The following is a 12,596-nucleotide window of genomic DNA, read 5'->3' as shown; positions in this document are numbered from 1 at the left end:
GTTGGTTTCTTGACAGTGAACGATATAAATATAGTTTGAAATCAAATGATATACTCTACAGTAACAGTAGTTTATGCTTACATTCTTTGGTAAAACGTAATTTTACTGTTTTTAATTTTAACAAAATGTTACTTACAGTCCTTGTTCTGTAATTGGTCCTGAATCTAGACTATCCATCAACTATCGACTTAGTCTTCAATCTAAACCGGTCATTAAGGCTAACATCAGTCTGTTATTTATGGTACGTCACAGTAATCCCTGACTTTTGTTCAGTGAAAGTATTCAACAGATCAACTATGACTTCTAAACACTTTGATGACACTGAACACATTGAAAAAGATTATACCAGACTTCTCAAAACTCTCAATCAAAGCACCTCTGAATACAAGAAGCTAGGGAGGTACCTGCTGTGCTGCTATTAAAAGACTCTAAACTATCTCCCTAAGGCAGTGAGTGTATTAGATAAGTATCTTTAAACACACACACACACACACACTCACACACACACAGGCATTTCAAGCCCCGGCTACCTGACTCGACCTGCTGTTGAGGACAAAAGTGTTGGATGAGAACAGCTTGTTTGATTTACGGTTGTTGTGTTCCTGTTTTGTGACCCACTTCAGTCCCAAAATAAGACGTCAACACTTTGGAAATAAAAGTCTCCCCGTCTCATAAATACGGCTGAAGGGTGTGAAATAGAAGTGTTGATGCTATGAATCATAAAGAGACTTGTTTTGAAAGGAAGATACAGACGAGTTAGAGAGATCTTAACCTGATGTGTTTTTTTTTTTTGGAAAAGTTACATTTAGAAATATTTGTTTAAAGAATTTAGACCCTCGTTGCGAAAATTCCAGTTAGTTTGTCAAAAGCCTTCATTCACTTTATGTCCCTCACAGAATCATCCATCATGCTTTGGTTTCTCTGGGCTGCCTCCCGACTGATGCCGCTCGCTGACGGGGAATCTATTGCTGTGACTCGCTGTGGTGACCATTCCATGAACGGGGGGGGGGGGAGGGGGGGGGGGGAGGTTATGATGGATGGCCCTCCGTGGGAGGTAAAAGGCATATGGCAGGATTTCCAAATCCATCTCTCTGTCTGTGCTGAATGTTCTCCTACAGCTGGGAGGAGAACAAATACTTTTCTCTCCCTCGTCCTGCTGGGACCTGTCTAATTCTTTCCCCCCAGTTTACCTCCCGCAAGGTACTAACTTCCTTTTTCCTTTTGAGTCTTGCAGTGTCATTTTAGCCTGTTGGAAAACAAGTCTTTACTGGAAATGTATCATCTTCTCATCTCAACTGTTGGACTCTTGTTTTTTTTTAAAGTGGATTATGGGAAACTCAAGACAAAGCCATGAAGCCTTCAACTTAGATCATTCGCCGTTTCCTTCAAATATTTCAAAGTGTGATGCCACTTTAAAATTTGTCTAGAGAAAGTAAGGAGTGACTTCTTCAAAAACAGTCACCGTACATTTATCCGCTCTTGATGTAATTCATGTTTGCGGTGCCACACATGAAAAGTGACTTCTGTGTAAACATTAAGTCAGCCCTCACGCCTGCACACAGTCTCACAAACTTAACTTGAAGCCACAACACACCTCTACGTTCCTCCTCCGCCTCGTCCCAGTTTCCACTTCTCTGATTATGTTAGCGCATGCAAATGAGGATGGGAATGCAAACGAGGGCAGCGGCGGGATGTGAGTGGCTTTAACTGTAGTAGTAATAGCTTTCTGCTCTTATTCTCCGCTTCACTTGACTCAATCTGGAGCGACAGAAATGGACTGCACGGTCTGGAGCTGAGACACCTGACTGGCAAATTCAACTTCATTTTTAGAACGTCTGGAGACACAATTATGAGTTTTTTTTAAAATGTTCATATAATCACCAAGTGCAATATCAACAATATCAAGTGGAGTTCTTCTGAGAGACTCTGGTGCAGCTGGGAATAGAAACATGATTAAACACATTTATTCTTAAAGAAGTGACATCACTCGCTGTCAGGTTAGATTTGTGCAATAAACACAGTCTGCAGAACATTTGAGTCATACCAAACTACAACCGATGCATCATTGTTTCAGCTCAATCTCTCAGGTGGCTCCAGGATAAAACTCCTACACGCTGGACGCTCGGTAATATTTATCCCTAACTCCTGCACACACAAGCACATGTGCACACACACACACACACACACACACACACACACACACACACACACACACACACACACACACACACACACACACAATGTCACAGCCGGTAAATGAGCCCAGTCAGCAGTGTTGATTGAGCGCCATGGAAGCGTTTGGTACTCTTGTAATCACCTCAGACTCGCAGAGCATATCGGCGTAAGAGGCATTAATTAAACAGTAAGCGTAGAACAAAAGGATTGCATCTGGACTTTCTCTTCTTGTATCTCTGGCTTTTAAACGGATTTCTCTCTTTTCTGTCATCACTCGATCGCCGCCCCATCTCCAAGCAGTGTTACCTACCTCTCTTTAAAAGTGGACTTAGTCCTGATTTAAGGTTCAAGACTTGTTTTTCAGTTTGCTGTCCTCCTCCTTTTCTTTTTTTCTTTCTCTCTTCCGTTCTTTGCTGTTGCTTCCTTGCTGTCCACGATCCGGAGTGCCTTCCTTCTCTTCTTCTCCCTCTCTTCTTCTTCTTACCACGCGTTCCTGGCGCTACTCCTCGCCTCCTCACCACCAGCTTTTGTCTCCGTTTCTCTCACTCTCACTCTCTGCAGATTTCCAGCGCTCACCAACTCCTCCTCTTTCTTCAGCTTGCGGCAGCCAGACTACATCTCCTACATGTCTCTGCCTGAGCGCTCGCTCTCCCTCTCTCCCTCTCTCTCTCTCTCTCTCTCTACACACCACACTCTCTCTCTCTCTCTCTCCATTTCTACCCAGTTTACATTCCCCCCTCCTCCTCCTCCTCCTCCTTCTCTCCATCTCGTCACTATGGAGACGCTGGGCCCATACAGAGACAAGCTCATGCTGGCTCACAAGGAGTGTCAATGTGTTTGTTTGTGTGCAACACGAGTTGTGAGTTCAACAATTGCAGAATCATGACTTCAAGACGACTGCATGTAAATCACTGACATCAACTATTAAAGATAAAAGAGGTCCAGAGGTCCGGTCCAGAGTGAAGCTAGTTTCCCTCCCAGCTATAATCAGCATCAATTTTCTCATCTTATTTCTGGAAAGAAAATCAATAATAAATGGATTTCCTAACATGGAGATAGTCATTTAATAATTTCCCTAATGAGCCTCATCTTCATCAGTTTCATATAATATCAAAGACCTGTTTTTCCTTATGTCTCTATGTTCACAAGCTCGTGTCTGATGTTTCATGTAAGAACTGGAAACTGTTGATTCATTTACTAACTTTTAAAATAATGGCCGAGGGAGTTGATTGAAAATCTTTATAGGTCACTAAGTGACTTTCCGAGAGACAATGAGGGAGGAGAGAGTACTTTCATATTGATTCCTCAACGGGGTAATATTGGCGTCCAAGTCTGTGATTTCACGTTGCGTCACGGCGATGAGGAAGCACGACGTGTAAACAAACACAGCAGGTGCTCCACACACACACACGCACACACACACACACACACAGGGCGCTGTTCAGCCGCGTCTGCTCCGCTGCTTATCAATGATCCCATCTCGCCCCTGTAACGCCCTCTCTTACTAGCTCTGATGTGGGCACAGCGGTGAGACAGCCCGGTCCCAGTGTCATGCGTCTGTGGCGTTCACACTGAAGGCCAGACACTGCAGAGGAGTACATATTGTGCCTTGAACCGACAATATGAAAAGGGCTGCTGATTTAGCATTCAGTAGTCATCGCACTAACCCCATAGAGCAGCATGGCAGAATTAAGGTTTGTAATTCTGCACTTTGCAATTAAGTGTTAAAAGTCTATCATGCAAAAAAAAAAAAAAATGTCTACACACCTTTTGATGCAGACAAGTTCAGACACTTGGCAGGAAATAGCTCAGAGCAGAACAACTCCCAGTCATTTCATCAAATGATTCTTTTGCAATGTTGCTTTAGGCCTCATGAATTCACAGGAAAGCCGCCATTGAGCAACAAGTAACTACGCGTAGAACATTACCAATCAGCCTTATATCCTGCTCTAAGTAAGAAATGTAAATGATGTTTTATACCTGACCCACTTACTCTCATAGAGCGCTCTTTACCAGCTGACCGCCAGACACAACTGAGACCTCAGCAGCGCCCGTGTGAGTGGTGCATTATATTTAACATGAGCATGTGTTTATGAACAAGAGTGTACGTTCACATGTGTGTCTCTATAAATGTCACATCAACGAAATCCAACCCACAGAGCTCGACGTCATGCCGACTATTTCCGTCTTCGCAGAGTCTGCTTGTGTGATCGGCAGGACGAAAACCTAAAGACGGCGGATGACTCCTTCCTTCCCCATGTCTCAGCAGTCGATAACAAGTGTTCTATACTGTAGGTTCAAACTCATTTATTCTCCCCCTGAAGGGAAGTTCAGAAATGTGCAAATAAACCTAAGGAACTTGAGCTCCAAAGTTTGTTATCTCCCCCCCCCCAAAAAAAATCTCCATTTTTATTTAAGACATGATTGAAAGAGAAAAAATAAAAAGTCCTTTAGTGATGCGTGTTTGGCCTTAAGCTCGAACAGTAAATTGTCTAAATTTTCCGTTAGTAAACTGAGATTTGAGGAGCACCAAAAGGCAAACTGATGAATTAATCATGATTTTGGAGCTTATCAACCCTTTGCTTTTAAAAAGCGTTTAACCACCCCAGCTGTAAGCCAGCAGAGCTAACAAGTGAGGATGTTGACTGTGAAGCAGCAGCAGCAGCAGCAGCAGCAGCAGCAGCAGAACTGAGCCACAGGTTCAGGCTGCGCTGGGGGGGTCACACTCTTTCTCTCCTGACGCCTCCTACACCATCTCCAACACGGAGGGCGCGCTACAACGGGAAGAGCACGCACGCCAAATAAGGCTGCGGGAGAGCGATGTCGGCGGGCAGGAGCGCTGAAGTACACTGCAGTCCTGAGGCAAATCCACCCACACCGAAGCTACTACTCACTCTCTTTTCACACGTACTGTATGTGTGCAGAAAACGTTTCCTCACACATGTATGAAGCAGCACTATAGGAGTGCGCGACAGCCGCGATTACACCATTGCCTCACATAAGCGTCTCTTTGATGTGAACAGTCAGGACCAGGGATGGAGTTAACTAATTAACGGCAGCATGGATGCATGTGTGTGTGTGTGTGTGTGTGTGTGTGTGTGTGTTATTGTATAATATATAGGGTTTAATCCTGCAGTGTCTAACGAAGGCAGGAACCATCTGGTGTTGGGATGTGAGACAATCTGTCCATTTGGAGAGGTGACAAAGAAGGTGATAAGCACAGGAACATAGCACACACACACACATATACACACACACACACACACACACACACACACACACACACACGCAAACACACAATTCAGAGGAGTTTTTATTTTTTATTTTTTTGGAAGAAAAGCAATCCAGCACACACGTTTCATTTATACCAAGTGCACATATCTCTAGTCTCTATGGTAACTAGTAGCCGTCATGGCAACAGAGAACAAGCAGCAGAAGAAAGGCTCAACTCCTGTAACTGTCCTCGATTCAATTTGGACCCCTCGTGCAGTTTTTTTTTTTTTTTTTACACAAACACACACAGTCAGTGTGAGCTTTTCAGAGCACATTCACAGTTCAGTGTGTGTGTGTGTGTGTGTGTGTTTGTGTGTGTGGGTGTTTGTGTGCGTGGGTGTTTTCTCCCTTTTGCAGTTGCATGCTGTGAAAGCGGGGAATGCAGGTACAAGTTAGGCCCTGTAAGTTAATCACACACACATCTCTTGTGAGCACGCGGTGAACACACACTGACAGGCCTTCACATGTGAGAGAGGCACGGGGGAAGAAGCACAGATGTTTTTGTACATCCTGAATAAGGGCTTGGTGATCTGACGTTTGAATACGCATGTGGTGTTTCTTTGGTAAAGGCTGAGATTCTGGGATGTGACATGATGGAGAAGAGATGATAGGAACTACAATAAGAGGGAGAAAGTCCATAATTCAAATAGTGTACATAGAAATGTAATAGTGTATTTTTTAATTATATGATATACTTCTTGCTCATCATATTTAATCTGACATTTCTAGATACTATATACTTCTACAGATAAATATTTGAAATTGACAAACAATGCTCTGCTCATTTGGATACTTTTTATGTTGTTGCTAATATTAATACTACTATGATTCATCTGTGAAATACATTTCTAATTGATGCATTCATTGTTAATTTCACCTAAGTTTAAGATCTGATTATCACTGAGTGAGGAAAATGTTCCTTTATACAAATTCAACTTAATTTAAACTACTAAAGCATCATTCAGTTTGAAACTTTAAAGATTTATTTTTGGGGCTTTTTGTGTCTTTATTGTAGAGATAGGAAAGTGGATGGAGTCGGAAATCAGGAAGAGAGAGAGAGAGTGGGGAACGACGTGCGGGAAAGGAGCCACAGGTCGGATTCGAGCCCGGGGCCGCCCCGCCGGGAGGATACTGTACGTGGGGCACCAACCACTGCGCCACCAGCGCCCCAGTTTTTAATTGTATATAAAGTAATACCAGAGAGTTATACATCTTCAGGTTTTCAAACGGCTCATGACTATGTTAATGAATCAACATATGGAACCTGTGTCAAGATGTACAAGTAGTAATCAGTTACTTTACAGCCATGAGGCAAACAGGATGGACACTGCTGAATAAGTCCAATATGTACAATACTGTACGGATAAGATGAAGAATCTTATCAAACTGGATTAACACACAACTGTAAGTCCTGTCTGGATGTTTCAATAATGAACTGTTCTTAAATTCTGACTTATCTGTTGCTATGGCTACAATTTGAAAATTTACTATTACATAAACCTTTATCAACAGCACCAACCCCGCATCACAGCGTTCAAAGCATTTTCATAGATATAAACAACTCAAATGTACACACACACCTCTGACCTTCACAACCACATGAACACACACCCACACACACCCACACACACACATCTGAGACGCCCTCCTCCGTGATATCAGGGCCACTCGTCTAGAAGACATTAAGGGAATTGTTCCTCGAGGACCGGAGACTATCTGCACTCCACCGCCGTTGAACGTGGCTTTCCAAAATGAAATCCATTTCTAATTGCCTCACTCGCCGCTCTCCGAGGACTCTCCTGAAACGAGAGCAATTTGCAGCCTTGATGCAGCAGTTTTGTACTTCACTTTTTCTCAAAACGAGGTGGTCTGACTGAAGTTAGAGGCAGCAGCACCACCATGTGGACGTAGACAGGATGTGTGTGTGTGTGTGCAGCTCACGTCACTGCAGGGAAATGAACGTGTGGACATGAGGTCCAAACATCGACTTTAACATAAAAGATAGAATAAAACCGACATCCTGGAGGATAAAAAAATATATTTCAGAATTTTGTTTGTTAATAAATGCTTCATCAAAGGTTCATCTTTGGACTGTATCTTCAGGATTTACCATAATCCCTTGATGGGTAACTTAAAGGTTACGTTGCGGCTAAATAACTGATATAATTTTATAAAGAGAAATACTTTTAAAGGTTTTACAGACAGCTTCTTACCTGTAAATAAACCCATGAAGGAGGTTAGTTTGTTACAAAGATTCCTAATGTAGTTCTTTTAAATCTTCCTGTTATGAATCTAATCTTTCTTCCTGCTTCAAACTAACCATAGTGACAGTAATGCTTGTTTTAAATATTCACAAGTTAATATCCCAAACAAGTCTTTATCCTGTTAAGTCCCAGAGCTTCTCAGCTTACGACAGTAAATTAGTCTTGAGACAAGCTGTCGGGTTTTCACCAGGAGACTTGAGATATTAAAAGCAGGCTGATAGAGACATTCTGTCTTGTCATGATTACATGTTCAAGTACCTGACACGGCTCGCTGAATGAGCTGAGGTGAGTCTGAGTCAGGGGGGAAACGAGGGGGCTCTCTGAAGAGCAACACGCTTCAAAACGGTTTCTCTCTCTCACACACAGTTTACAATCTGACATGAAGGAAAGCAGAACAGAGCTCACACTATAAGATGAATCAGCGACATAGTAGATGTATTTACACTGTTCAAACTGTATTTATTTGACCTGTAGGCATCATTTAAACCAATAAGTCTGTTTTTAAAAGCATGTTATCCTAACTCTTAGACAAAAAGATCCAAAAGGTTCAAATGAGATGAAAATCACAAAGCTCGTCTAGATCCTTCTTGGGGACTAAAAGGTTTTTTTTTACTTCTTACTACAAGTGTTGCTGGAGCATTTTGACCTCTTCTAAACCTTTCACTCTTCATGCACCTTGTCAGTTGGTGAAGTTTGTGCCAGAAAATCCACTTTTTCTTGGGGACTAAAAGGTAAAAGTTAACCTGGAGTGACGCAGATGAGTCAGTCTACTGTGTGTGTGTGTGTGTCTGTGTGTGTGTGTGTGTGTGTGTGTGATTTAATGTGAATAGGCAGGATTAAAAGGTGTTTGGAGATTCTCCTCCAATCCCACAACAGCAGGCCTGCACATATGTGCCCCGTAAAAGGACACACACACACACACACACACACACACACTCTTGTATACCTCAATTTTATAATGTTCCAACGCTCCACCCTCGTCTCCCTGGACACCCCAGCCAGCATCTGTTGCCCGTAGCGATAATCTAGCGATTGCATGAAAGCAGCCAAATTTCTGTTTCGACTCATTGTTCTGTTTCTCCATCCCCTCCTCCCCCCCCCCCCCCCCCCCCCTCCCCCTCTCTTCATGACAGTGACAGTGTGCAGCTGCAGGGGTACACAGTCATCAGAGCAGCTTGTACAGCAGACACACACACACACATTCATCCTTTAACACAAACGATCATGACATGTGTCTGAAATCAATGGAAAATATGGACAAAGTTTGGAGACACCTGAACTCTACATCATGGAAGTCTTTGAGTGACGCTTAGATGAATGTATTTTTTGGCGGCCTCTAGTGGCTTCAATCAGTAGATTCCTTATGAAGTGGAATTCCTCATCTTGTGCAGTATTTTTAAGTTCAGGCACATGCAGGTCTGATAGAAAAGGAGGAGTGTTTTGTAAATGCATCACATACTCCATATGTTCATTATTCAGATTTGAAGGCTCTTCTGTTTTCTATAATTGAGATGAGGTTGATGTACAGTATGCTGTGTTTGAAAATGATACATTTAAACACAAAACCATTTTACACCTTCTACCTCTCACATATGCATCCAGAAACACACACACACACACACACACACACACACACACACACACACACACACACAGAAGCACAGCATGTGGGCGGCATCCCCAGCGCTGTGAAACATCTTGCATCCCACATGCTTATATAACTCCCTCTCCACCTCCTCCAGCTGATCACTCATCACTTTATCGCTTTATCCTCCGATGGGGAAGAAAAACACTCCTTCTCTCCTCTCTGGCGCTCATCGAGCACCCTCAGCAATCCGACATGATTTCATTACCCTCGGAGCATCAAAGGAGCAAATCACCGCGATGAGATCAGACTGCAGCAAATCCCGACTCTGCTGAAGATTTCACGTTGCTAAAAATTGAATCACAAACCTCTGCTTCTGGTGACAACATTGAAGCTCAAATGTCAAACCTTGTTAACGCCCGCCTTTACTGATATTTACAGAAGGAGAGAATGCAATCAAGAGAACGCAGCTGCATATGATCTACCATGCAAATATGAAACCACAAATCTCTACAGCAAGACTTTTATGTCCAGAAGTGAAATAAAGTAAAAGATGCTGTTATGATATAATCTACTCCTTCCTGTTTGTATTCAAAGCATGCATTGCTCAGTAATGAGCAGAAATGCCTGATGGGTATTCTTCACAGTATGGCCTCAGCATGGCTCCTACCGGAAAAACTTTCACATCGACTTTAGACTTTCTTGATATGAAGCCAAATGCACAGAGTGTGTGTGTCTGATGTATGGGGTATCTGATGTGATAAATCGAGCTGGAGAAACAGATCGGGCCTGTCACCAAGGTGAGAGATGACAACAGAAAACAACAAGCATTCTGAGGCCCAGCTTGAGCCACCGCAGTCCAAAACATTTACGAGTTTGGGTCTCAATACTTTCCTGTCACTCAACCCAGAGCTTGTTGTTTTTTTTTATAGTGAACAACAATTCAAGCTATTTTGTTTTTCAATTTCAGAAAGTAGATCAGAGAAACATTTCAAAATACTGATCGTTATGAAAGCAGAAGAAGCAAAGTATCCATAACTTTTAGTCCTTGGTGGGGGTCAAACTCAATAAACCCTTTGTATAGTACTACATTTCCCATGATGCAGCTCAACAGCATATTTCAATATTCATGCTGCCTGCTGAATCCCCGTGTCTTTTACAATCCTCTCCCTTTTATCATAAAATACAGTAACAACACCATGAAGACCATGTGCTGTGGTTGTATAAAAGCTATAAAATCATGTAAGTATGATGTGAAGTACTCCCTTTAACAAAGGAGGAATATATATGGTTTCAGTTTTTAAATAAAGGTCAGTCATTTCTTAAAGCATCCAGGCAGAGCAGTAAGTATCGAGCTGCTGCTGGAGATTATTTTTCAGCCATTGATTTATTCATTTTTGGTACATTAAACAGAAACCAGACTGGGCTCTTAAAGATTCACTTTAAACAGCAATGTCTGACGTCAAGCAAAGCCACAGTGAGTCTCGTTTGTGTACTTATTTTTTTAAATGTGAATACAATGGATGCTTGTTGCACATAGTGATAAAATATATACATCAAGTTTTTTATATGCAGATGATCCTTTGGTCTTTTTATGGTATTTGTTGGCTATGAGATACAGATTGAATATCAAAGAGCACTCACTTTGCACTTAGGAGGAGTCATTTGGATGAGTGCACATCAAAGGAGGAAGAGGAAATAAACAGTCGACTCACATTGATGAGCTCGATCTCCCAGATCTTCTTGACCAGCTCCATGGACGTGTAGCCGTTGATAAGGAAAGACTTTGTGTAGTCGCCGAGCTCCAACGACTCCAGCCACTCGGCCACCGACGTGGGGTTGTTTCCATCATAGCCGACAGGTCGCACCTTCATCCAGACAGAGAGGAAGAAGAATTAGGGAGAAGGCTCCTCTTCGCTTTCTTGTTTTTTTTTAGTAGTGTTGTGGATATCTCTACATGCTCAATGCTCTACAGGTTTTATGACCTACTTTCATAAATGTATGGATAGATGCGTTTTTTTTATTTCCCTACCCATATGCTACACTTCTTTTAACCTGGAGCTTTATTGCAGAAAGCAGCTGGGATCGTTAGGTACACTGTGTACAAATGCCAACTATGTTACAGCCTATTTCTTATATAACATGGCAGCTGTGTGAATCCTATTTATTTACATTATAATTGATGTGCTGCACTTTCTTTTCCCATTTTCTGTCTTCATTATGCTGCAACATCCTAGTTTAAACATGAGGTCCATTAAAAATGTAAGGCTATATGAATATATATGTAGTGAATACATCCCCAGTTCAGAAGGATGCATGAGGAAACAGACTGGAAGCAACGTATTTATAGACTTTTTTCATAATAGGGCACAACTTTACAGCAACGTACTACATTTAAATCATGCACTGCTCACATATTTGTAGTGCAAACACATACACCTAACTTTTAAGAAAAGTCAAAATAGGACGTGACAGCAGGGATAAGATAACTCATCGTTCATTCACTTATATTCAGACAGTCAAAACAGCTTCAGAAAGTTTACAGCTCTTCAGACAAATACCATATGTTAGCCTACATGTGTGAGGGCAGACTCAAGTTAAGAGTTTATGTTTTATAGGGTGTTTAGGAAAGTTAAAGGAGGGTGAGAAAAGGAGATTGCTGACTGAAGATCAAAGTTAGTGGGGGTGTTTAAATAAAAAAACAGCTTTTCTCTGAGCTTTTCTCCATCCTCTTTTTTGCAGACTCCTTTTTTTTTTGCTCTCTCTCCATGCAGTCACACACCTTTGATCTTGCTTTTTAGGCTTGCACACACACACACACACACACACACACACACACACACACACACACACACACACACACACACACACACACACACACACACACACACACACACACACACACACACACACACACACACACACACACACACACACACACACGAAAAAGCATTTGACATTGCACAAACTTTTACATAAGCATGTATTCTTTAAATCATTTATAAACCATTTGCTTCTTTCAAAGCAGCTGTTGGCTTCCAATCCAAAATCTCTGTATTTTTTTAGAACCGAGTTTCACAGATGCACTACAGAAGACGCAGCGCTGTGTGAGCAGTTCCTTTGCATCGCTGATCTCGATGAGGATTGGATGCTGTGCTCTGTAGCTTAGTGCATGTTTTCCTGAATCCCCTAACTCATTGGCACTTTGTTTAAGTATCGTGCAGAACATGCAGAGAGAAATCCAGCAAATCCACAGAGAGAGTTCTATCTCACAGATGGAGATGGAGATTTGGACAAAC

The 12,596-nt window shown here is 42.1% G+C and overlaps 1 protein-coding gene across 2 annotated transcripts in view; it reads right to left on the bottom strand.

Moving 5' to 3' along the window:
• Positions 1-12,596, bottom strand: part of anks1b (ankyrin repeat and sterile alpha motif domain containing 1B) — a 195,320-nt gene that overhangs the window by 28,859 nt on the left and 153,865 nt on the right. For both annotated transcript variants that reach the window (XM_061029792.1, XM_061029793.1), the window contains exon 19: positions 11,013-11,165. In XM_061029792.1, coding sequence (XP_060885775.1) covers positions 11,013-11,165 — 153 coding nt within the window. The remainder of the gene's footprint in view (positions 1-11,012; positions 11,166-12,596) is intronic.

Source organism: Labrus mixtus, chromosome 22 (genome assembly GCF_963584025.1).
Source record: "Labrus mixtus chromosome 22, fLabMix1.1, whole genome shotgun sequence".
Lineage (NCBI taxonomy): Eukaryota > Metazoa > Chordata > Actinopteri > Labriformes > Labridae > Labrus > Labrus mixtus.
Note: the sequence above shows the minus strand (reverse complement) of the source record. Positions and strands in the feature narration are given on the sequence as shown.